The sequence below is a fragment of the Phaethon aethereus genome (assembly GCF_964289735.1).
Source record: "Phaethon aethereus genome assembly, chromosome: 5".
Classification (NCBI taxonomy): domain Eukaryota; kingdom Metazoa; phylum Chordata; class Aves; order Phaethontiformes; family Phaethontidae; genus Phaethon; species Phaethon aethereus.
Window position 1 is genome coordinate 10,957,801 of NC_138579.1, and position 24,775 is coordinate 10,982,575.

The 24,775-nt window shown below is 41.3% G+C and overlaps 1 protein-coding gene across 1 annotated transcript in view; it reads left to right on the forward strand.

The window, feature by feature from the left end:
- Positions 1 to 24,456, forward strand: part of AKT1 (AKT serine/threonine kinase 1) — a gene marked incomplete at both ends in the record, with an annotated part of 66,272 nt that extends 41,816 nt beyond the window's left edge. Inside the window, 9 exons of the mRNA XM_082000698.1 lie at positions 1,454 to 1,585; positions 1,752 to 1,817; positions 3,465 to 3,533; positions 4,256 to 4,381; positions 5,723 to 5,851; positions 10,102 to 10,316; positions 18,712 to 18,799; positions 23,559 to 23,661; positions 24,377 to 24,456. Of these exons, the coding sequence (XP_081856824.1) occupies positions 1,454 to 1,585; positions 1,752 to 1,817; positions 3,465 to 3,533; positions 4,256 to 4,381; positions 5,723 to 5,851; positions 10,102 to 10,316; positions 18,712 to 18,799; positions 23,559 to 23,661; positions 24,377 to 24,456 (1,008 nt within the window). The remainder of the gene's footprint in view (positions 1 to 1,453; positions 1,586 to 1,751; positions 1,818 to 3,464; positions 3,534 to 4,255; positions 4,382 to 5,722; positions 5,852 to 10,101; positions 10,317 to 18,711; positions 18,800 to 23,558; positions 23,662 to 24,376) is intronic.
- Between the last annotated feature and the right edge of the window lie 319 nt (positions 24,457 to 24,775).

Consider the following 24,775-nt stretch of genomic DNA (forward strand, 5'->3'; position numbering starts at 1 on the left):
GATTTACCTATTTTCCTGTGGTACAGAGCCTGAAATCATAGCTCCTGCTGGACCGTGTGACTGTGTAAACTCTTTGCAGGCTGGTGCAAAAAATTCTAGTGGATTTGCAGGATTTAGGGTGGGTTCAGTGGATTTAGTTGCTCCAGATGAAGGTTTAGGCTAACTCCCAGACAGCCGCTGCAGTGTCTGTCCATAGTGTTCTTAGAGCTCAGGTTTTTGCATCAGGCACAGCATTGTCTGAATGCACAGAGCCAGCTCAGCAATGGCCTTCCATGAAAGGAGTGTGTGCCAGAGGACATCTTTGCCCTGTGGAGCCCTTTTAGGTATCTGTCTTCAACCTCTCCTCACTTCTTTCTACCCCCTTGTGTCTCCTGTTTTGGGTTTCCATTTTCCAGAGGATTCCCACCCGCTCTTCTAAGAAAGAATTAATAAAACCTTCTCCTATGTGAATACTATGTCTGTGGATTGTACCAAGGCACTTCTTTTGTGTCCTTATCTCACCATTGTTATCCTCACGTACTTTTATAAGTTTGTTTCAGTTTTGGGAAAACTGATGAAGTTTACTCTTTAAAAAGATAGCCATTCACCAGTGTCATCACTAAGTATGTGTGCCAGCCTTGTGTCATGTCACCGATTTTAGACTGATGTGGGTGGCTACTCACATGTCACTCTGAATTGTAGCTACCATTAGTCTTCTGTGTCCTTGACTGAACGGATACTGCTCTTGCTGAGCAGCTCTTCATGGAAATGCAAGAACCACCTCATTGGTCAAATATATACATTCTCTCTGGGCATGTTAGGGAGGGTAACTAAAATGATTATTGGGGTCCTGGTATCAACTGTATTGAACAATTAGCGGACAATCTCCTCAGCCAGCTCTAGGGAAGAATATGAGGGAAGTTTTCTGTTGGGAGCATCTTAAAATTTTTCCCCAACCAAGGCTGCAGTAGCCTCTGGCTGTATAAGGCTAATCTGTGAGGCAGTCATTTTGTCTGTGGGTTTTGGGGCTGCTCAATGAAGCACAAGCAAGCTGGTCACCTAGACAGGTGGGGAACACCAGAAAAAAAGATATGGATTTAATCCCTTGAATCAGAGCAACGTGTGTTTTAGTGAATGTCTGCCTTGGCAAAGTGGTCAAAATATCTATGGATTAATAATAATACGTTGAATGGTATTTGCACAGTTGAGTGTTGGGTCATGTGAAAGAGCGTTCTGTTAATTGAAAGCTTATGGTTTTCCATGAATAGTTTGATTTGATTACCTTTGGGAGTGCATTGGTATTCATGATTATGGAAGAATCATTTCTGCTTCTGAATTCTACTAAGCAAAAGGATTTAAAAAAAAAATCACATATGCAATGTATTCTCATGTGAATGAGAAATTCTAGTCTGAGAATGATATACTTGTTGTTAGTTCCTGTAATTCAGTTCTTGTTTATCTGTATCATTAACAGACCATGAATGAGTTTGAATACCTTAAACTATTGGGAAAAGGCACTTTTGGAAAGGTCATTTTGGTTAAAGAAAAAGCAACTGGACGATATTATGCTATGAAAATTCTGAAGAAGGAAGTTATTGTAGCAAAGGTGAGTAGATGGGAAACTTGGGAATGTGGTTCACCCTTGATACAGCCTTCAGGAAAGTCATATCAAGGGTTCTCTGAGTACTTGTAAATAATTGCTCCATTAGTGTTTGAAATGGACCCCTGATCTGGAGAATCACTTTGCTGATTTCCTTCTGCTTGTGTTTCAGGATGAAGTAGCACACACGCTGACAGAAAACCGTGTTTTACAGAACTCTCGGCATCCATTCTTAACAGTAAGCATTCTTCCTCTGCTGAGTGTAACGACATCATGACAACCAAGACTTCCCTTATTTTTTATTTATGTAATACATCTGAGATCTGTGTTTTCAGAGTGGCTGTGTATTTTTGTACCCTTGCATTTTTGGGAAGCACAAATTAAAATGCTTTTTAAAGTCTTCTGATTCTTGCAGAGCAGGTCCTCACTACCTCTTGAAGACAGTGTTTCAGGGTGTGGTTTGACTTTATGGCTCACCCATTTGAGGCTTGCTATCTCTGAGAAGTATCTGCTTTCCTTGTCCTCCAAATGCTTGGTCTCCTCTTTGTAGCAGAGATCAGAGATCTTGTGACAAACAAGTTCAGGAAAAAAGAGTGGAGGAAAACCGCTTTAATTTTTCCTTTTTTTGTTGTTTTTTTTTTTAAGCTCCAAGAAGCAGCTCACTATGGAATCAGAGCACTGGTGATGCCAGGCAAGGGATAGTGGTGGGAGCATGTGGGATGGGACAGGGAAGAGCAGGACCGTGCTTTTATCTGCTGCTTTCCTTTAGGATTGGCTTAGCTGTAGAAGCAAACCATACTCTCGGCTTAGACCTCCAATGCCAGTAGTCTCTCTGGGTTGAGTTCAGATACGTAAGCTCCACCTCAAGATTTTGTTTCTAGTATTTATTATAAGTTGGCTTTGAATTGTTTCCAACTGCTTAAGCCCTCTTTGTAGGAACCCAGTTGTTTCCTTTATCCAGGCACACAAGGGCTTAAACTGGCATTTAGACTTTTAAGCATGACCTCTGGAAGTAAATATTGGGTATAAATTGGTAAATGTTTGTTGGCATGTCTAAAACCCGATCCTCCCTCTCCCTGCAAAAATATGACTGGTTTAAAAATGCCACCTCTAGTAATGAAGACTATGATGTCATATGCAAGTGGTTTTTTTTTTAATGCTTTCATAAACCCAAATATCTAAAAAAAGGGCTGTCTTGAGAAGTCAGCTACAAGTCTGTGTTATGGCCAAGAAACTTAAGACTGTGGCAAATAAGTTGATGTTACTGTTGCCACAGGAATACACGTGACAAGACTGTACAAAAGCACCTTGTGATGTTTCATCACACCCTTTGTCCGCTCTGTTTTTGTGAATTGCTCACAAATTGATACTGGCAGCATTGCTCAATCCACTGGCAGGCTGTCAATAAGGAGCAGTTGCAGGCAGCAGGGCAGAGACCATGGGGCTGGTGTGTGTAAATATATATGTGTTTCATGTAAGAGGGCTTGTAGCCAGTGCGGTAAAACCTTATGCTCTGGGTTTTGGTTGTGGCCTCTTGTCTGTGAGATAAAACTGCAGGAGCCTGTGGCCTGGGGAGGAAACTTCAGAGCCACTATTGGTATGTTTTGTATCACTGTTAATGGGCCAGAACTTTGTTTAAGAGCATTATAGGTGTTACTGATAGCTTCTGCAAGGGATTGTTTTAATGTTTTATTACATTTATTTAATGAAGTAAGTTGGCGATGCATCAGTCCTCAGCTGCAACAGGAAAGTGTAAGTATTTTGTAAGATTCAAGGACAAAAAGTCCACTAAAATGTCTGTCTGTATTTCTGAAAATCTGTTACAAATGCTTTTATAACTGTCAGTGTGATCTGTCTTCTGAATTTTGGTTTAAATCTGTTTCAGGCTTTAAAGTATTCCTTTCAGACACATGATCGCTTGTGTTTTGTTATGGAGTATGCTAATGGAGGGGAGGTAAGAGAAATGTAATAATGTTTAATACTTTAGGATTTTCCTGTACTGCTACTAATTCTGCTTGACATTATTTAGCTAAGGTCCATGTTTGCAATTCTAATTAATGCCAGTTGTCCCAGTTAAACAGAGCTGTTTGCAGGCTTAATTAAAATTAAGAATAAAGACTCTTAATTTTCTTAACTCCATTTTTAGAGAATAGAGGTTTTGGGTGTAGGTTCATATTTTACATGACAGCAATGTATTGTAATCTGACATTTAGTAATTCAAGAAGGCAAGGTTGATTTCTAGTTGCTCTTCAGCCAACTTTCAACACTTTTTATGAACGCTGTGAACATGCATTACTTTGGAGGGAGAACTAGAAACAGCAAACTACTGTTAGACAGTCAAGAAGGAAAAGGTGGAATATTAACATGTCTCTAAATCATGCATTAAGCTGGAGTTTTAATATATAATTGTAGTTCAATCAAAACGGGTTTTTATTAGTTTCTGTACATACAAAACTGTGCAGCACACAAACTGACTATCAGTGTGCATCTGTGAATATAACTCTCTAGTCATTTAATTTATGCTGTTTTTAAACACATTTGGGAACACAGCTGGGTGAGGATGGAAAGGGGTTTTCTCTTAGGTAATATCGCATTCCAAGCAGGATGGCCTGCGAAGTGCAAGACATAACTGAGAAGCATGTGCAATCTGAAGGTAACAAATTATTGTTCTTGTAGTTGTTTTTCCACCTGTCAAGAGAGCGTGTCTTTTCTGAAGACCGGGCTCGGTTTTATGGAGCTGAGATTGTTTCAGCACTGGATTACCTGCATTCAGAGAAGAATGTGGTTTATAGAGATTTGAAGGTGGGTAGAAAAATATTTTCATAGGCTTTTTTGTTTTTTGACTTTTTGTTTGTTAGACACTAAAGCAAATGAGCCTGAACTATAAGAAAGCCTTTCCTGACTGAACTTCAACGTAACAGTTATTGCAGCTGTTGGACTTGACTTTACAGAATGTCTAAACAGTTTTACAGTCTAAGAGGTTGTGTAATACATTTATCAGGACCCTGGCAGTGTTTTAGAGAATATGAAGGGGTGCTGAGCTACTTGAGTTGCATTTTCACTTGCCTGCTCATGTTCTAAGAGAAACCTTGCTGGCTATTCTGCATGGTGGAACATAATCCTAGGCTCTTCATCCCAGGTCTTATCAGATAGATGCAAATTCATACTGTGTGGACGTTGTGCTTCCTTGCAATGTGCTGAGCACACAATGTGCTGTACTATGCGCAGCATAATACCTGCTTGCAGTTAGAAAATTGGATAAGCTTTGAGTTGCTTATTTGTTTGGTGAGCAGAGAAGAGGAAGAAAAACCCAAACAACCAAACAAGAAATCTCAGGGCAAACAAACTTAGGAAATTCTTGAGGAAGATGCTTTTTTTGTTTTGTTTTGTTGGGTTTTTTTGTTCTGAGAAGTGTTTTCAGGAGAGGATGAGGGGGTACTGGTAGCTCATTTAGGAGCAATCTAAAATGAAGCATGCTATGTAATGTTTTCAGGCTACGTCAAAGTCATTTTGGGATTTCTGCTGGGATTTTGTCTCCCATATCACCATGATTCCTTTGAAAGTGCACTTTTTTTCATATACAGTGGAAACTCTGTCCTGAAACCTGGACGGCTTTCTCAAAAATAAGTGGCACAGGCTAGGATGAATACCACGTGCTGAGTAAATGTATCAACTGATTCTCATGTAAAGGGTCTCTTTGGAAGTGGTTCCTTAGCCTTGCATTTGATTTTTTTTCATTTGCTATCCTTTACTGGTACAGAATATTTCATAAAATAACCTAGAGTAAAAGCAGGGATGAAGCTGTGTGAGGGGGAATACTTAATACATTTTTAAAAGAACTGGCATTCTGTTGGTGATAATATTGTAGAAACCTAAATATAACGTCTACATTCTGTATTCTTTTGGTATATATGATCTGTTACCCAAAGACTGCAAATTAGTTACCTAATATTCCCTCAAGAACTGAGGAAAGTGATATAAATATATATTTATATCATGCGTTCTCTGGCAGCTACTATGATTCTGACCCCAGTGTGAGCGAGGTTGAAAACTGATCTGCAGAAATTCACGGCTTTCATTGACTTGCTCAGAAGTAGTGTCTGTTATACGTAATAATGTCTTTCATTTGGATTGTCTTCTCAGTTGGAAAACCTTATGCTGGATAAAGATGGGCACATAAAAATAACAGACTTTGGGCTATGTAAAGAGGGCATAAAGGATGGAGCAACAATGAAGACTTTCTGTGGCACTCCAGAGTATCTTGCACCAGAGGTATGTTTATGTTGGCTATTGTACTAAATTATCTTCTTAAATGGCATCCATGATAGCAGTAGCGGTGTGGAATAATTCTTGTGCCGTAATGTGTTCATACAGTAACTACTGTTATATAACAACACATACTGAGAATCTTCTATTCATCATGTTCTGGAACAATCTTTAGCATAATGGTATGTGATAAGTTTTGGGCAGGGCAGTATTATCCTTTCACTTCAGGGAATATTTACAGTCTGCTGGAACAGTGCTTGCTTCTTGTGTCAGAAACGTAATTTTAAAAAAACCTTTTAAATGACTTCAAATACTACCTAATGGATTGGTGACTGTTTTGCAATTTGTTTGCTGTGTGTTGAAAGCTATCAGTAGGACTTCACTTAAGAAGTAAAAGTATTGTCCGAGTCTTTTACTCTTTGAAGACAGTATAAGGCGACGTGTTTTCAGAAACAGGACAGGACAAGGTTTTTCTGCAATATTTAGCATGGTATGCATTAAAAATGCTGATTGTTTTGTGACTGTAAGAGCATGAGATATTTCTCAATGTTAACTTGAACTTTTCCATTTCAGAGGAAATAAATGCAAGCAGGCTCAGTCGCCAACATGTATGTTTTGGGGATTTTTTTGTACTAACTTTTTTTTTTAAAAAATGTAAAAAGCAAATGTGTGCTTGCAACTTTCATCCCTTAAATACTCCTGAGAGTTGTGCAACACAGGTGGTGTTATAGCCATGAGTTAGTTATGGGCAGATCAAAAGTGAAATTGTGTGATAGAGGATATATGTATACATGGTATTTTGCAGGCAGACGCTAGTTTTCTCTGCCCACGCTCTGAGCTGTCTGGAAGCAGACTCCCTGTATTAGTAGGGCACCAAGCCTGAGCCAACGCGGTGTGCCTCACAGAAGGGTTTGTTGCTTTGCAGTGGGTGCTTTGCTACCCATGGCATTAAGGCTTCCATCCAACTCGGAGCACAGGCAGAAGCAAGTCTTGGGCTGCTGGCAGATTATACATTGCTGGCACAGCCAGGGTGTAGCCTTTCTCTGAGGTGGGAGACTTGGGCATTGCAAACCTTTCTTGAGTTGAAGTATGCAGAAATACAAAGTATGGAAACCCAAAGTGGAGGAGGAATATTTCTATTGAGAGCTGATGTCTTTGCTGATCAGCGCTTTTGCACTCTCCTCTTGCATATCCGTGGCAGTGTGCTCTTGTTTTTTTGTTTGCTTTTTTTTTTAACTCCCAGCTGCTTTCAAGGGCCTCCAGTGTCTTCGTAATAATGAAGAACGTGGGCACCTGTGAAAGTAGCTTGCAGCAAGGAGGTGGAGCCAGTCTCATGATAGCTGCCAGCTCCATGGATCACCAGAAGTCTTCAGTGAATCTAAATTGGGGTCTGTGCACCACAATTTGAGATTTACTGATGCAGGGAATAATTTGCAGCACGGCAGAGTGTTTATTATTCATAAACATGGCTTTTATTTTAGCTTCCCTCTTGAAATCCGTTGCTGAGTTTCAGTTTCTTATCAAGGATTTTATGAGGAGACTAAAAATATTTATTGTTTTGGTTTTGTTTTCTCCTAACTTGGAATGTGGGGATTCCCTGTGCAGGCGTTATGTTGTTTTTTCTGTTAATATTATTTGCTATTATTTTTCTTTTTAATATTTATGATGAATTGGCTCATCCTAAACCCTGAAGGACAAATCCTTTTGATTAGCCCAGCTCTCTCCCTTACTTGCAAATCCCATCTGTGAGTTGGAGTGTTAAATTCTGGAGGCTTTTGTCATCTGGTCGATAGCATGCAAAAAATCTGGAAATTGTGCGCGAGTGATATTCCGTGCATTTAAGGTCATACATCCTGAAAAGCAGGGGTCTCAATCTCCTTGTCTGCGTTTGTAACTTGAATCCGGCATAGCAGTGTGTTTGTACAGTTGTTGCATCGTTGTTTTTAGGTTCATACTGGAATCTTGTGCATGGATGACAGTGAGTGAACCATGTCAACTTTGATGTGTCAGATGCATCGATGGCTGTGATGTTTACAGCTGTTGTGCCTTCTCTTTCAAATTCCATCTCACAGCAGTCTAGAGCTGCTTGTTAGGAAGTTATGATCCTTTAATTTAAGTGAAATGACCTTGTTACTTTACTGTTCCCCAGCTATCCTGCGTGTTGCAATAGATCATGGATGAGTGCAGTACCTTTTTTGTTATGGTGTATTTTTGATACTAACACCATTGCTCTGTTTTGTGCAATCACTGATATGAGTCTATGCTCGTGACAAAGAACTTTGAAGAAATAAGCATTTTATCTTCTATTCAGAATTAATGGAGGTGAAGGAAAGAGTTGTAGTTAGTAATCTAGATTATAATACAGAGTATTAATATGTTTACTAAAGTAACGTTTGAAGTATTTGCTGCATTTCAAAAGCACCTGTAGCATTTATTACATACATGACAAAGGCCTCTGCAGTTTTGTTTTTCTTTCAGTCCTCTCCTGTCGTATCTCTTGCAGCAGTTTAAAAAATAAAAATCGGAGGCCCCGTGACTGTTTTATTTTAGGTAACCCAAGTGTAGAGGAGTGTGAACAGGAAGCCCTGATCGAACAGGGTGACTCAGAGCGGTAACTGTATTGTCACACAATATCTCCTGTGAGCTGAAGGGTCGCGATGCCTCGGGAAGGACGGGGCCAGCTCCTGGAATCCTGTCCGGCTGGCAGCTGTGTCGGCCGTATACATATACAGGGCAGCTGCAGAGCCAGCTGTCGTTTGGTGTGAATCATACGGCAGGGGATGCTGTAAATAGACCAATGTGGGGTAATCTAATACCTGGCAGCCTTTTGATTTTTACTGCAGGCTCTTTCCCTCGTTCAGATAATTAAGGGGAATAATTAGTGAATAAAGAGAGGCAGAGTGCATAGAGTTGTTACATGGAGTGTCTTGATGCTTCTTTTTTGTGTGCAAAACCTTTGTTGATGTTTGTACGAGGTTCAGAACCTGCTTTTGTTGAACTTTCATCAACTTTTTTTGGCTCTTTCACCCTTTTAAATTCGAGTGTAAAAGCATTCTGAATTGTAGCAATGTAAAGCTCACACGGACACCATGCGACAATGAAACATGATGGTGGTGCGATCGTGGTTTTTGCTCTTGGCAAGAGTAAGTTCAGTGCAGACCCATGAAAAGAGTAAAGATGACAACTAAAACCTGAGGACAGGGTCTGGAACATGAGACTGTTAGTGTCAGCTACGGACAACTGCGTAGGAGACACAAAGTCTAGAGAAGTCCTCGTAACATCCACTCTGCAAGCCACAAAACACTCCCCACTCCCTTCAGCAACCTTCAGTGCAGAAGCTCAGAAATGTACTATGACAGGGCTTCTCCAGAGCAAGCAGGAGAGATGGAGGGCACTGCTGGGGTCCCGAGTCCCTGCTCCAGCTGGAGCTTTGTTAGGTGGAATTGCCCAGGGGAAGGGAAAAATGAATTGTGCTGGACTCCTTCCGCTGTGAGACCTGGCAGAAGTCCATCCCACTGACAATTCCTGGGTTTGCAGCCGTCTTAGCAGAGTCAGGAGTGTTAGAGCTAGTGAGCAAGTGCTTTTGGAGGGGGGCAAGGGAGAGGAGAGGAAACATTTCCAGACAATTTGGCTGGTGTTTTACGGCCTTACAGCTGGTCAAATGTTAGGAGTGGCGTTCTGGCTCTTGGTGCTTAATGTAGATTAGTCATTTAGTATTTGTGGGTGGTCTTTCAGGATGTGCAGAGCCACCCTTTGATGGGGTGCAGGTTGGTATGAAGATGATGGGGATGTTTGGCTTGTGACTTGTGAAGTAACAGGTTGACATCTTCTCTCTTCTCCCCAAACTGGCTCCTTGGTGGTTTGAGGTTTTTCTAAAAAAATGGATCCCATTTGGAACAGTTTGTGATGAATAAGTGAGAATTTAACAGCTGGCTCTGTAATGTGAGAACGGTTCTCAGCCTTTGGGCTTTTGAAGGTTTTGCTTACCATAACCATAATGTGAGGAAGGGTGGGAGGAAGAAGAGAAGGAAGCTGCCGTAATGTACCCACTGCCTCCTCTTCCCCCTGCTGCTCGCCTAGCGTGGTGAATGTGGATGCCAACTCTTCTCAAATGGATCTTCTGCAAATACTCTGCTCCTGGATTTGGCTGTGACATGTTAAAAAATGAACTTGCTGGGGTAGATTTTGCCTCGAGTTTTGTGTTCATGCCTGGTTTGGGAATTTCTTCTAAAGCCTTTTTCCCTACATTTCTGCAGGTGCTGGAAGATAATGACTATGGTCGTGCAGTGGACTGGTGGGGTTTAGGAGTTGTGATGTATGAAATGATGTGTGGCCGGCTCCCTTTCTACAATCAGGATCACGAAAAGCTCTTTGAACTCATCCTAATGGAGGAGATTAGATTTCCACGCACTTTGTCACCTGAAGCAAAATCTCTCTTGTCAGGTTTGCTGAAGAAAGATCCTAAGCAAAGGTGAGACTGTTGCTTAATAGTCGCACTTTTAAGCACTCATGCCTTTAGAAATACCAAAAAAAGAAAAAAGGAAAAAAAAATTCTGTTAGTCTTCACAAAGAAGTTAATAATTGTGCTATGCAGAGGTATGTCTATGAAAGGGAACTATCTTCAAGAGAAGTGACTTAAAAGTGACTGTTTCTGTGCTACTGTATGAAAGGCCCATATCGCCATCATTGAAAAACAATTGAAAAAGGTGCTGCACAAAGGGGTATTGAATGCACGCATGCCAGTTGTTTGTCTTTTTTTAAAGTTGAGGAGGGTATTTAAAACAAAATGGTAGTTTTGTTTTTAATCTATTCAAAATGATCATCCACCAAGACGCAGCAAGTGGACCTACTCATTTTTGTTTAAACTTTTGACATGAGCTGACACTGCAAACAGCGACGTGAAGCAGCTTTGGTGATCAGAAGGCTGAACTTCAGAACACAATGGCTGCCATTAACGCAAAACTATAACCTGGCACAAAACAAGTTAACCCTGCCTTTGGTCATAATGAATCCGATGGCTGCTGTGGTTGTAAGCTGCCCGGCACTGAATGCTTTCACCTTCTGTCCCAGTTCGGACTGCTGTCTGTTTTCTGAATTTTCGGTTAAATTTGTGCCAGTGGTTTAGCATCCTGCTTTGGACAGTAGGTGGTGGTGTTTGTACCATGCTGGTGGTGGAGTTTATACCATGCTTAATCTACTTTTCCCATTTCCTCCTATTGTGTTTTTTTTTTTTTTTTTTTTGCTATGCTGTATTATTTAAAAAGTAACCCTTGATTTAAAAACAGAAAAAACAAAAAAACCCAAGCCCTTAATGGCTAACAAACAGAAAATAGAACAAGATCCAAAAAGGATGTTGACCTTCACACAAATATAAACATCAGTTTAAAAACCTGCCATCTTGTCAACCCAGACATTTTTAAAACAAATAATATTGTGACTCTGCCCCCGATCTCCTGTTGTGAAGCTTCCACTGTCAATGGGCCCCAAGTAGGAAATCTTTCATGTGAGGTGCGAGCAGAGCATTCCGGTTTGCTTTCTGATGTTTGTTTAGTCTGGGTGTGCGTGCACATAGCAGGAAAATGGTTTTTGCCAGTACATGGATACTTGCAGCAAGGATTTTTTTGTCATCACTGTAGGCTACTCCATCACTGTTTTTGATGCAAAATCCTGTTGAGAGGTCTTGTAACACAAAATCACAGTTTGTACTCCTGAGGGATTCAACTTAGTGGTGACATGGGGAACCGGGCACAGTTGTAGTCAGGAACATGGCCAGCCTTGTACTAGGTGGCAACAGCCACACACCCCTCCTAAGCCGGCGGGAGCTGCAAGGGGACCAGGAGCAGGTTGTGTAACGGATTAGCAGCCCCCGAGGCGCTCCGCTCTGCGAGCGTGGTTGCAGCCCCTGCCAGCAGGATTCCTGTCCAGGAGAGCGGTGGGTTAAATACAATTGTGACCCTTTTGTAGCTTATTCAGGTGGGGCCTTTCAATCACTGGAAACACAAGCAGCATCTGCTGTAATTTGTTCTTAAAGGAGCATCTCTGATGAACCAAAATGCAGTTTGTTTACAAACAAAGAACGCCCACTTGTTTCTAATTACAAGGTTTTCCCAATGCCAATAATTACTCCACAATATGCTCATTTTATACAAATAGCCACTTCTTCACATGTATCTTCTGCAGGCTTGGAACCAATGATGCTCTGATCTGTTGGACAGATGATTTTCATGCTGCTAATAGAAATAACTATAGACTAGGCAAGCCTGCACACATGTCCACAGCTTGCTAATTACACTGGTGCTTCCCAAGGTTTTTGGATCATGGATCATTTTTAAATTCTCGCCAATCACCGTTAACCCAACTTTTTACTGAAGTTGTGATTCTGCAAATCCCCTGTGCTTCAGGCAGTATGGAGAACAGGGCTGGAAGCACTAGGGGTAGAAATCCTGAGTCCTGGCTTTGTAGTTTTATGTTCTTTTTACCGTGTGGTCTGTGTGCGGCAGTGGGCGCCTGGCATACTTGGTAGTTGACTCATAGTGAGTTCATGGAGCCATATTGAAGAAAAACAGCCAGATAGCTATGAAAATACATCCAGTGAAAAGCTGATCTGCTGTAGTCTGGTTAACATTAGCCTGTTGATGATGCTTTGGGGAACCACTGTGTAATTCAACAGAAATCCCCTCTTCCACAAAGCCCAGTGGTGGACAGAAGTTGGTGTCATCGTAATGTTGTCTGTGGCAGAAAACATCAGAATTGGCAGCATTTAGTAACTGCTGATGAACTTCTGAGTGGGACGGAGGGGAGAGCCAAAACCATGAGAAAAATGAAACTGGGAGATGATGCCCCTTCCCGTAAAATCCTCAGAAAAACCCCAACAACAAAGAAGGTTGATATAATGAAGCTCAGTGATGAAGATATTTTAAGTTAAATATCAAGGAGCTAGGGAATTGTGACCTGTGTCAGTGAATGAAATCTTTAAAATTACCTGTTGTACCTGAGCTTGAGATATAGAAGCAGGCTTAGCACTTTGCGCTCAGTAATACCAGTTCAGTCTCAAACTCACAGGCATATGGAGAAAATATGAAGAACAATAAATTGCATTCTGCTTTTAATCGTGGCTGTTTTCTAAATTTGGTCATATAAAATCCATTTTGTAAGAGAAAAGGAATTTTGACATTTCTTTTGGGATTGATATAAGTTTATTAATCTTGTAATGTGAGCCCTAATTTTCCTAAGAAGGAAAAAATCTATTCTGTAAATATTTCCTTTTAATGTGTCCTGAAATTCTCCTTCACTGCATTGTGACATGTATCGTATCAAAGGAGGTAATCAGAACATTTTTTCACACAGAAAAAAGCAAGGTTTTTAACTTTTATTATTCTTTCTCTGGCTGCAGAGGCTGCAGCCTGTGAAAGTGGGCATGGATCAGAGCGCTCCATATAAATGGATTGAGTTTAGACGGGTGGGTGGGCTTGTAGTCAGCAGAGTGTCTCTCAAGCTCTGAATCTTGGCAGGTTTTAAACTTGAGAAAACTTCAAGATGGTTTCATCTGAATTTTCATCATGTGTTTTCACTACATGCCTTAGTGCTCCCTGTCATAGGTCAGGGCTGTTCAACTTCTTCCAAGTGGGGTTTGTCACATGCTGCTTCATCTACTGCTGTCTTCTGTGGTGCTGTTGGACCTTGCCATTCAGGAATAAGGAGAGGAAGAGGATGCAGCATTTGACAAATGCCTGGTAAAATATTTAGTGACTTCACAGAGTTGTGGTTGTGGCTTTGGAATGCTGAAGGTGGTCACTGGGAACTGGTGATCAGTCCTTGCAGCCACACAGAGATCTGGCACTTTGTTCTTTCTAGTGATGGCGGTTCTTTCCACATCCAGAGTGCAACTTTGGCTGCAGATGCTCCAGAATACTGGGGTCAGTCAAGCCTTTACCTGCATGAAAACCAAACTCCTTGTTTTTTTTTCCTTGTGAAAGGAAGCAATTTATAGTTGAGATGTATGTCTGTGTCCTCTGTATGTGCTCTGCTATGGGAAGGGTAGATGGCTTGAGCAAACTTGCTCTCAAACACAGCTAGGTCTGCAGCCCATGCAGCCACTGCAGGAGTTGGAAGAAGTAGAGGTGACAGTCATGGGGACTGCAGGGGCCTGGAGGTGGTCCCAGCTAGCTGGTGGCAGGCAGGAGGAGGTAACCTTGAGTAGCTAGTCCTTTTAGGCAGCAGACTTCATGCCTTGTGGGCATCCAGCGTTTTGAAGCCACACATGACAAGTGTCGTATGTTTGCTCTGAAATGTGTGTGCCTTGAGTACAAAAGTGGTTTTGTCTCCAGACAACTCCAGTGTCCTGGGTATCGCTTGAACTGCAGAGTGCTCATCAAGTCTTCATACATGTGTCACCAGGTGCTTTGAGGTAGACTGAGATTTAGCTGGTGTGTATGATAATTTTAGTCTAAATCAGTTCAGTCCAAAGCTATTCAGAATGAGTTTGGACAAACTCAAACAGTTCACCCATAAGAGCTCTAAATTGAAGCTGAGGAAACCATAAAAGGCAAATTTAAAGCGATTCCCCCCCCTGCCCCCCCCAGCTTTTTAGAAATTGGTAGTTTAGAGACTTCCCAAGCCTGATCATCCTCAAACATGCTGTGGTTACTAATGTTGGGGAGTGGGAGCTTTTCCTATGTTACTGGATCCACTACATTTGTGTCACATGTGGTCAATGAAGTGTGGAAGTAAAGTTCAGCACAGAGTTGGCAGTTGCATTAGACTTTCCACAAGTCTTAATCTCTGAACAGGAAAGCCCCCAAAGACTGTGTGTACAGGACTTTGGGAAGAATGTGGCCTTTTCCTTCCAAATCTGGAGTCATCAAATTGTGCTGTTCCCAAAGCCAGCCAGAGCTTCTCCGTGCTGATAGTGCTGGTCACAGGAAAGTGATGTAGATGCAGTTCCTAAATGCTCTGAAGAAAAGGGCCATAGTAAAATAAGTTACTAGTCTCCATCCCGATTGTATCAGAGAAGGAGAAATATGCACCTGTGTGCTCTGAGCTGGTGAACACCAATAACTTTTGCTGACCTGATTTTCTTGAGCCTGGTAGGTATATTTGCACTGTTGTAGAACCAGGTTTGAGAGCAGGAGGGAGTCAGAGAAATCATGTGAAGATGGAACGGCAAGAGAAGTGGTGCCTAAAACTGTGGCCGTCTCCTCAGATGAGGATGGTGCATGTGCAAATCTGTAAACAACAGAAATCTGTCACCTAAAAGTAGGACAGTCTCTTCAGATGAGGATTTGCCCACAGTCAGAATTTGTGTTGTGGCTCCTAATATGGTGAAGCACAAGCTTATGAATGGGATTATTTGGCAGGGCAGAGGGAAGGCAGTTGCTGCCCACTTTCCTGCATTGGAGCCTGGCTACCCTTACTGTAGAAACTTTTTAACTATAAAACTAGAAGTTTGAGGGGCTCTATAAATATCTGAGGGGTGGCTGTCAGGAGGTTGGAGCCAGTCTCTTTTCAGTAGTGTCCAGTGAGAGGACAAGGGGCAATGGGCATAAACTGCAGCACAGGAAGCTCCACTTCAACACGAGGAAAAACTTCTTTACTGTGAGGGTGACAGAGCACTGGAACAGGCTGCCCAGAGAGGTTGTGGAGTCTCCTTCTCTGGAGACCTTCAAAACTCGACTGGACGCATTCCTGTGCAACCTGCCCTGGGTGATCCTGCCTTGGCAGGGGGTTGGACCAGATGATCTTCAGAGGTCCCTTGCATCCCCTACCATTCTGTGATTCTTAAAGAGCTGGGAGTGGACCTGGGTGCTGAGCACTGTTGACTTTTACGTGGACAAGTAGAGAAACAGGGTTTTTTTCCTGTGATCCATTAATTGCAATCTTTTGGCCTGTGACAGTAATACTTTCACTGTTGACTGTGTGTTTTATACACTATATTTCTATTTTTATGTATGTATATAAAAAATACAGTACATAAATTTTTAAAAATATTTGGACATGACTTATCTGTGGGATGATAGCTGATTGCCCTTGATTTGTTGTGCAGAGACATTTGTCATTAAATGATTAAAGGAATTTGCAAGCAATACACAGTGTCATAAAAATTACAAATGTGGAAATGGTTTCTGTTTAATATTGATGTTGCACTTGACTAGTAGTCATTTTCTCCTTGGGATTTGGCCGAAATGTAGAAACAAAGGCGCTCAAATATTGATGGAAGTTAAATGAATAACCAGAATTTTTTGGCGAGTATTTTTAAAGGAGTCCAATTTAGACAGAAGTTTGGGTTTTGAGTTTTAGGGAGGTGTAATTGCTTTTTGGCCTCTACACTTTCTGTTCTTTTTCCTTGTATACTGTAAATTTCAGTAGCTTTTTCTTTTTAAGACCTATTTATTCTATTCTGGGTTCTGTCTGAAGACTTAAATGCACAGAATTTAACTTCATTGTACAGGCATCTTTTCAGGACTTCTGTTCCTGCTGTATTTTTCTTCAGTTGTTGCATGTCCTTACAAAAGACAAACCTGCTGCTCTTTCAGTTCTCAGTGGTGCTTAACCATGATTTTTGCATTAGGTGCTGATGTAATTTTGTTCTCCTTGAGAGGGTCCTTTCAGAATAATAATTCTGAAAAACAAGAGTGTATTTTGGAATAAGTCCATATCCAAAATATGAGGTTTCTGTCGTTTCCCCATTCAGTTTGAATGGGTTTGTTGTAGTAGTATAGATTTTTAAAAGGTAAGTAAAACATCTGGGGTTTTTCTTGGCATTTCCCTGTGTATATGTTTGCCCTTCATGGAACAAAGGCTCCTATTAGATAACGTATCCTCCAAAGCACTCGTACACGGCTGCAGCCAGCCAGCCTTCCTGCATGCTTCTGCAAAACACGATTGAGGTTCTTCTTAGCTCATGGTCATCACCCCCAAACTTCTGTGCAGAAGTGCAGTCTCTTTCCATCCATAGATAAAGAGGATCAACTCCACCCTCTTCTTCACCATCATCTGCGCTGGGGAAGCAATAAGGAGCATGGTAGAGACTTGGCAAAGCCTCTAGACCGGTGGGGAACCAGCCGAGAGATGATTACTCACAGAGTTTGTGTCTGTTCCCAGGCTGCCCTGGAGTTTGTCTCTGTTCCAGGCTGCTGTGCAGCTGTATACCTGCTGCCAGGCACATGGGAGAGCCCTCATCCGGCTTGGTTTGGCCTGTGGGGCTCTAGAGTGAACTTAGGCTTGGTCTTAGAGCTTACCTGGGGAAGAAAAGCATCAGCCAGCACTTTGCTACTGGAAGACTTGGGGACCTGTTCCCTGTTCCACTTCACATTTCCTGAAGGAATGTGAAGGAGTAAACCCCTTTGGTTGCTGTGCCACTAAATGGAAGAGGGCCAGGAAGCAAGCATGGACTCTGAACTGCCAGGCACCTCTGCTGCTTGGTCGCTCTGGTACAGCTATGGCCTCTGCCAGCTTGCGTTCTCTGAAGACAGTGCTCGGGCATAGCTCAGAGGGTTGCATGCAGCAGGTTCCATTCCCAGCTGGCAGTATGGACAAAGTGTCACCGTATTTGACTCCTTCGTGCTAAACAATCGTCCAGCACTGTCCCAATAGCATTGTGCCCTCAAGCTACGTCCCAGAGCATGCAGTGCAGTCTCAAGCTGTAAAAGTACCACTTCAATGAACTTTAGCACAGCCTTCATGTGATCTCTGATATTTTGAACCAAAACACTCCCCTCTAGACCCAAATAATTGTGCATTAGGGATGCAGGGTTACCACATGTGGCCCAGAGGAGATTCAGGGCCAACTGCTGTGCAGCATGGATGAGGCCTGACCAGGCAGCTTGGCTTCAGGTTCAAAGAGCAGTCCTTGTCCTCTTTTTTTCTGTAGCGGTATAGCTGTAGCCTTGCCGACACAGAGCCATTGCTCCAAGCTCTTAAAATAGGGATAATAATCTCAGTTTGCCAGTGGCACCAACAGTCAGAGAACAGGCAGATACTAGAGGGTCAGCCTTAATGAACATGGTGGTACCTCTTGTACTTAAAATCCTGAGCGTTGTCTTAACCTTGTTACCTGTAAGGAAGTCTCCTGCTGATTGCTCGGTATGTGTGTTTTCTCAGTGCATGCCTTTGCTTGCAGATGGGGTTCAGCCTTTTAGAGAACATTTTAACCTCCACAGCAAAATTTAAGCATCTGTTAGCTCAAGACTGCAACTAAACTGATTGCATCTATAAGCTGTGTGGACAGTTTTATTTTGGAATAAGTGCGTTTTATCTTGATATACGTTAAGTCGATAAAACACCCTTTGTGTTTTCATGAAGCCAAGGATGAGGGAAGATTTGCATACAACACGATATCATCACTGCAGTTGTCAACTGTTTTCTTTAATGGAAATTTACATCAGGTTGCATAAATCAGTTTGTCTTAAAAATCCTTGACTCTTACACTTCAAAAATCAAATTCAGTTTTACTGCTGGCATCACTCGGCTCTAGAAAATTTTAAGGGTAGTCATTTGTTAATGTAGAAAGAGAGATGGGTGTGTGGCTCAGATTTTTACTTGCAGGATCTGCTGTGGTCCCCAGGACAGCATCTTTCCTGAAAGGCAGGTCTTTTGAATTGTGATTATTGTTATTTTTTCTGTGTTTAAGAGAGACCTTTATTCTAATTCTATTTGATATCATGTTTTCAAATCTTTCAGTGGAACTGTGTTGGAGCCTAAAATAGACTATCCTGCAGCCCTTGCACAAAACCAAATGTGAAGCAAATGCTAGAACTGCTCCCAAATGTGTTACATAAACTCAGAATTTCTTCACTACTGTTCAATAAAAGTTGTATGAGAAGAATAACTATACTCAAACATTTAACTGCTTATTTTGCCTCAAACAGGTTAGGTGGCGGTCCTGATGATGCCAAGGAGATTATGCAGCACAAATTCTTTTCTGGCATTGTTTGGCAAGATGTATACGAGAAAAAGGTACTTGTACAACTGTTCTCCCAACGTTAATTGTAGCTGTGGATATATCGAATGTTTCAAATTTTGTTGCCCTCTGTAAGGTACACAGAAGCCCTCCACAGAAGAGGTTTGCAGTTGTTTTTAACAAGGCTAAATTGCTTCATGTTTCTTAAAACGCTGTAATCAGATTACTTCTGAACCAAAGCTTTTTTTTTTTTTACGAGAAGAGTATCTCTCAATGAGATCCTTGTTTCTATGACTGAATAAATAGGATGTAACCAGAATTGCTTCTGAATTTAGACAGTATATAAGCTTTTAAAATGTTTTTTGCTGTGAATTCTGGTTGCTATTCCTTGCTGTCAACTGACGTATCCCTTGAGAGTCCCAGAGTTATTGTTGGTTCCTGAGCATTTGAAGCAATCCTAGAAGCAGCAGTGGAAGCTGGGCTGGCTGCTGGCATTTTTCCTGTCTTGAATGATGAAATTAGACTGAATAGGCAAGTGCAGAGAAGTACATCAATCCAAGCCTAATATGTTTCTTTTTTTTTGGTGACAGAGGGCTGATGTGAAGTGTCTGCACTTCATAGTGTTTCTCATTGGTTTTGCTTGAGACCCACTGAGTTTGTAGGCTTTCCAGTGGGAGCCACTGAATTGAAAGAGCCCAGCGCTTTCTGTATGAGTGTATTTCATCAGCTGTCTTGTGCCTCACTGTCCCTTCATTCACAGATAACTTACTCCACTCCTCCAAGATGCCCTGCTTCGTGCTTTCAGGGTGATCTGCTGTTGTCCTCTCCCACTGGATTCTCACCAGCCACATTTTCTGTAACGCTTGCGTGAAACGCAGCTAACTAAAATGTGGGTCTGGTGATTCAAGGATCCCAACTACTGATGCCAGATGATCTCGCTCAATCTCAGTCTTTCCTGATTTTTCTCCTTCCCCCTGCAGCCCCTCATGATACCAGATCTCGTTTGGTCTCTAAACACAGTTTAGTTCTCTCTCCAGTTGGTGGGAGGAGATAAAAAACTTACCAGAAACTGAATTTTAATTCTTTGCGTTCTTTTGGTAAAACTAATACAATGGTGTATTAGCAATGTTTGCTATATTCTTAAAAAAATAGAGCATATCACTGCTGTTTTCCATGCTGTAGTGGGAGAATTGTCCAGTGCTTGTATACAATTGCAAAGACTGCTCTGTTACCTTCTCTTCTTTCACTTCCTCACAGATTTGTGTGGCTAAAAGGAACTGAAACATCATAAAATATTTTTTGTGCCTTGAAAGTGTAGATCGTTTAGACCTCTGTCCTTTCAAAGCATCCCTAGAGAGCAAGCTGCGTGCAGCCATGAGGGCAGGAGGGAGTTGTATGGAGTTTATTCAGTGTAATATAAAAAAGTATATCTGAATTATTGTTCTAAACAGGAGGTTATATCCATTTTCACCCAGCTGAATACTTGGGGTTTTGCTATGTTTTTGCAGTTTCAGGTAAAAAGCTGATAACAGGTCTCAAATATCTTCAGTGAAGTTATTTGTTATTTCATGGTAGTCCTGCTTCCCTGAACGGAAGAGAAATCACACAAGCTGGAGGCAATTTATTTATCCATAGGACTGAGAAAGCCTTTGTAAATTGTCCCTTAGTAGTACTGACTCAGATTGTTGTGGAAACTACCAGGAAATTCCAAATGTTACATATTTTGGAGAAAACAGTGTGCTAATTGAGACTATTTCTGACCTTGGCATATCCAAGGAGGCTGGATTCTGGTTTTAGTCCTGTCCCATTAGCATGTGCATCTGCAATTAGATGTAAACCATTACCTACTCTAGAAACAGCCACGCTGTGCAAACGAAGAGGTTTCAGAAAGCCTGTGCGTAATCGCTGCCTACATTCTGGGTGGTCCAAAGAGGATCCTGCAGCATTTACCTGAGATGCAGTCTCATGGATAAAAGCTGAATTTTGTCAGCTGCCTAGAGGTGTTCATGTGCTAAGCTTGGTTACCCACTATTTCCAGATAATGGGGAATGTGTTTATGAATATAGGCTTGGGGTAATCGAGAACACTTACTTTGTAATTAAGATTTTTGGAAACATAGCTTTGCTTTGAATTATAAGGAGTTTTGAATAACTGGGGTTTTCCCAAGAATTTAAAATATTCATTAGATTCTCCTGGAAGAGTGTTGTTATTTGTCTCTGGTGCAAAGAAAGGTGCGATTTAATTTGCAGTATTTTGCCCACCCACAAGCGAAACACATGCAATGAGACTTTAATCACCTTTTTTTTCCTGGTCTTTTTTGTCTCTTAAACCAACATAAGCCTGGGGGTATCATGCTGGTCTGCAGCAGTGGGAGGCTACAGGTGGCACCTCTCTGCCAGCTGAATTGCAAAGCTATTGCAGTGACAGCTTTTCAGTAAAGCAACATATTTCCTTGGTAAAGGCAGCGTTAGAGCTTTCTGCGGCTTCCCCTCTGTTTCCAGCTTAATGTTCTGAATTTGACAGCTAGGAGGAAAAAAATTGTCTTGTGGGTGCATCATAATCTGTCTCAAATTGCTTTTAACAGATACTAAAATAAAGGGAAAATTACACAGGCAGCACTAGCCCATTACACGTGTGTTCTGACTTAGGATTGCTGCTCAGAGTCATTCCGATGTGCGTAGTTCAGGTGTCTGCTGCAGTGCCCAAGTCCTAAATCACTCTGCTGCGCACAGCAAGCTACAGCAACTGGGAGCATTGTGAGTGCCAAAACCCCCATTAGCTTAAAAGGACGGATAGAACTTCACACAGGCGTGCACGCACAGCTTGTCAAAAACAAACCAAGGCTCGCTTTAAGGAGTAGGCAGAAAACTGCTGTAGGAGAAAAAGTTAAAATGTGAAAGAAAGAATGCTCATCCTCAACAGGGTTTTTACATGTAATATGCTGGTTTGGCTTGATTGAGAACAGTGTTACTAACATTATAATGCAAAGCACTCCCTCTTCAATAGCTTCAGGAGGACTGTAAGGTTTAGTGACTTGTGGCTTGGGGATATCCTGTTTCCTTTACCTTTTTAAATTCAGGACATAAAGACCAGTTCTAAGGACCTAATTTTCTTTGACAGGAGCATTTGCCAGGTTCCTTCAAGCCATCCTTGGGCACAGAGGATCATTAATAGTTAAAAAAAAAGATTATGAATATACACTGTAATTGTGTTCTCTTATAACAAACAAAGTTTTTATGTCCCTTAATCTTTAAAGATTGGTTTTAAACTGTAGAATATTTCTTTGTATCTGGAAAGATCACATGTGTGGATTATACTTCTTAAAGTCTTTACATTGAAAATGAAGGAGCTTTATTGGATCATTGTTTGTAAGACAGGACAACACTCTGGTAGGTGCTTTCAAAACAGATCAGAAAGATGATCCTGGTGATGGGGAGCTTGAAGCTAGTGCTTTTCTTATTTACCAACTTTCCAAGCAAATGATTCTAAGATCTAAGCTGAAGGAAGAGTTGGGGGTGGGGAAGAGGTGTTTTGTACATTTAAGATCTGCTTATGTTTTGCAGGTAGTGATTTCTGTTGGTGTCGTTCTTATTTCTGTAAGAACAGAAGTGCCAGTCTCAGGGTCACTGCTTAATTCCTGTTGGCACAATTTACCATTTGCCTTGATAAACCTTTCCCTGCAGTTTCAGACTGGAAGCCATATACTTCCTCAATCACGCTCCTAAATTGTTGCCTGGTGCATCTCTGTGCTATTAAAAGATGTCCATGCTTAACCCCAGTGGTGGGCGAACCGAAGCCCAGCGCTGAGAGCTATTATATGTCCTCTGTGGGATGGCTAAGAACAGTGTTTACATTCTGTTTCTACCGCATCGTGCAGCAGGGAGGTGAGCGAGGCTGATTCCCAGCTCCGTTGCCCTCCAAAATTGTACGTGTTCCAACTCTGTGCATCTGTATGTAACCAGCTCCGCCACCCCGCTTCGCAGGCGCGCTCCTCCTCCAGCCCCAATCAAGCAGCTCCGCTCCATCTGGAGTTCCTCTTGCCAGAGCTTGCCTAGGTACACATGGATGATTTCTAGCCTGTCTGCCCAAGTGAGCGTCAAGAATAAACCCCAAATAGTGAGACTCTTGGTGAAACAAGAGGAGAACGTTCACCGCTAAACACGCTCAATTTTTTTTTTTTTTTAAGCCCTCCAGATTTTCTAAGTTCAGAATTGATAGCAAACCGCTTTTGGGGACCAGGAGTGTGAATGCTTAATGTTGCTGCTGCCTCGTCCTAAATTCTCACGGGTTTCTCTGACCTACAGCACAGTTGCAGTCGGAGCTGCATGGGCACAGTAGCTCTGTAGCTCCATTTTTTTGGTGAATGTTACAACCCTTGTGGTCATATGCAAGTCTAGCTGGTCAGTTTGGTATCACTGAGCATCTTTCTTACTCATTTTCATCCTCCTCAAGGATAAATCTGACTAGAGGCAGCTGACAATTTCCATATAATTAGGTGGGCAATCAGTATATACTATTATTTTTAAAATTTGTAAGCATGTTACTTGAAGAAACATTACGATTCTAGGGTTTTCTTTATACATTTAAATCCTAGAGACAAAATGCCTTAAATGCCCCATAAATAGGAAGTGCATCGCTAAAGAAATACTTTCTACTGTATATGGCTCCTTCTTTATGGACTGGCGTTTTTTAAACTTTATTTTAGGAATATAGGAAGAGGCACTGTAGCTTATAACTCGTATTTCAAATTCTACCTGTTTCAAACATAACTGCAAGAACCTGTGAAAATGAACAGTATTCTTTTTGTTTTCATAGCTTGTACCTCCATTTAAGCCACAAGTTACATCTGAAACAGATACAAGATATTTTGATGAAGAATTTACAGCACAGATGATAACAATCACTCCTCCTGACCAAGGTAAAGTTTTCCCAAATGTTGCCTGCTGTGTTCTCCAGATGACCAGAAATAATTTGCTGTAATTCTACCTGGTCTCTTTAGACCATGTCAAAAAGCATCAGTTTAAAATTGCTGGTTTTCCATATATGTATTTGATCAATAAGTTGTTAAACTGATGTGAAACCTTCCACATGTCTTTCCAGTTTAGGAAATGAAAAACCTATTTTAGAAGATAGTGGAATTATTTGTACTGTTGTCTTTTCCAAACCTGCACATTCCCACTGGAAAATAATTTTGTTCGTGAGTTTTGCATGCATACATCTGTGCACGCGCACACACACACGCACACTCTGTATATGCAAGCAGTCAATTGCGTATCGACTAGTGTCCATATTCAATCAAAATATATTTTATTTTCATGGTAACTGAGCACGTTTGATGCTCTGAAATAGCAATTACCAGAAATTCAGAACTCTGAATATGGATTTAAGCAATGCAGCTCCTAGCAATTTTAAGTGGACATCTGAACAACCGTTTACATACAACAATCGGGATCTTCTGTGATGCCCATTTAATGGGGGAGATTTAAAACTTCCCGTTTCTTTGTCCTTTCAAGTTGTGGAAGAAGGCGGCGAGAGTGAAATTTTCTGAAATAATTTTACCGTGGATTATCTTACTGTTTGTTTACTTTAAAAGGCAGCAAATGTTGTTTACTGTGCTTTTTTTCATTTTTCAGATGACAGCATGGATTGTGTAGATAACGAGAGAAGACCTCATTTTCCTCAGTTCTCCTATTCAGCCAGTGGAACCGCTTAATGTTTTGCAATGTTTTCCCATTCAGAAAAAAAAAGAGACTGCATTTTGGGGACCTTACTTCAATGGACACTAGAGAACTTTCTATATTATCTGAATTACAAACTGTGTTTGTATTACGATTTAGATGAATTTGTAGGAAGCCTCACAGATTCTGTATTTAAAACAATTCTTTGATGCATTTTTGAGAAGGAAAACAAATCCATTCTTAAAGTATTATGTCAAGGCTTTTATGCTGAATGACCATAGGTTTTTAAGAATATACACCAAAACTGTTTACTTTAGAAATAATTAAGGTATTCAACATATCAGCAACTCTGAC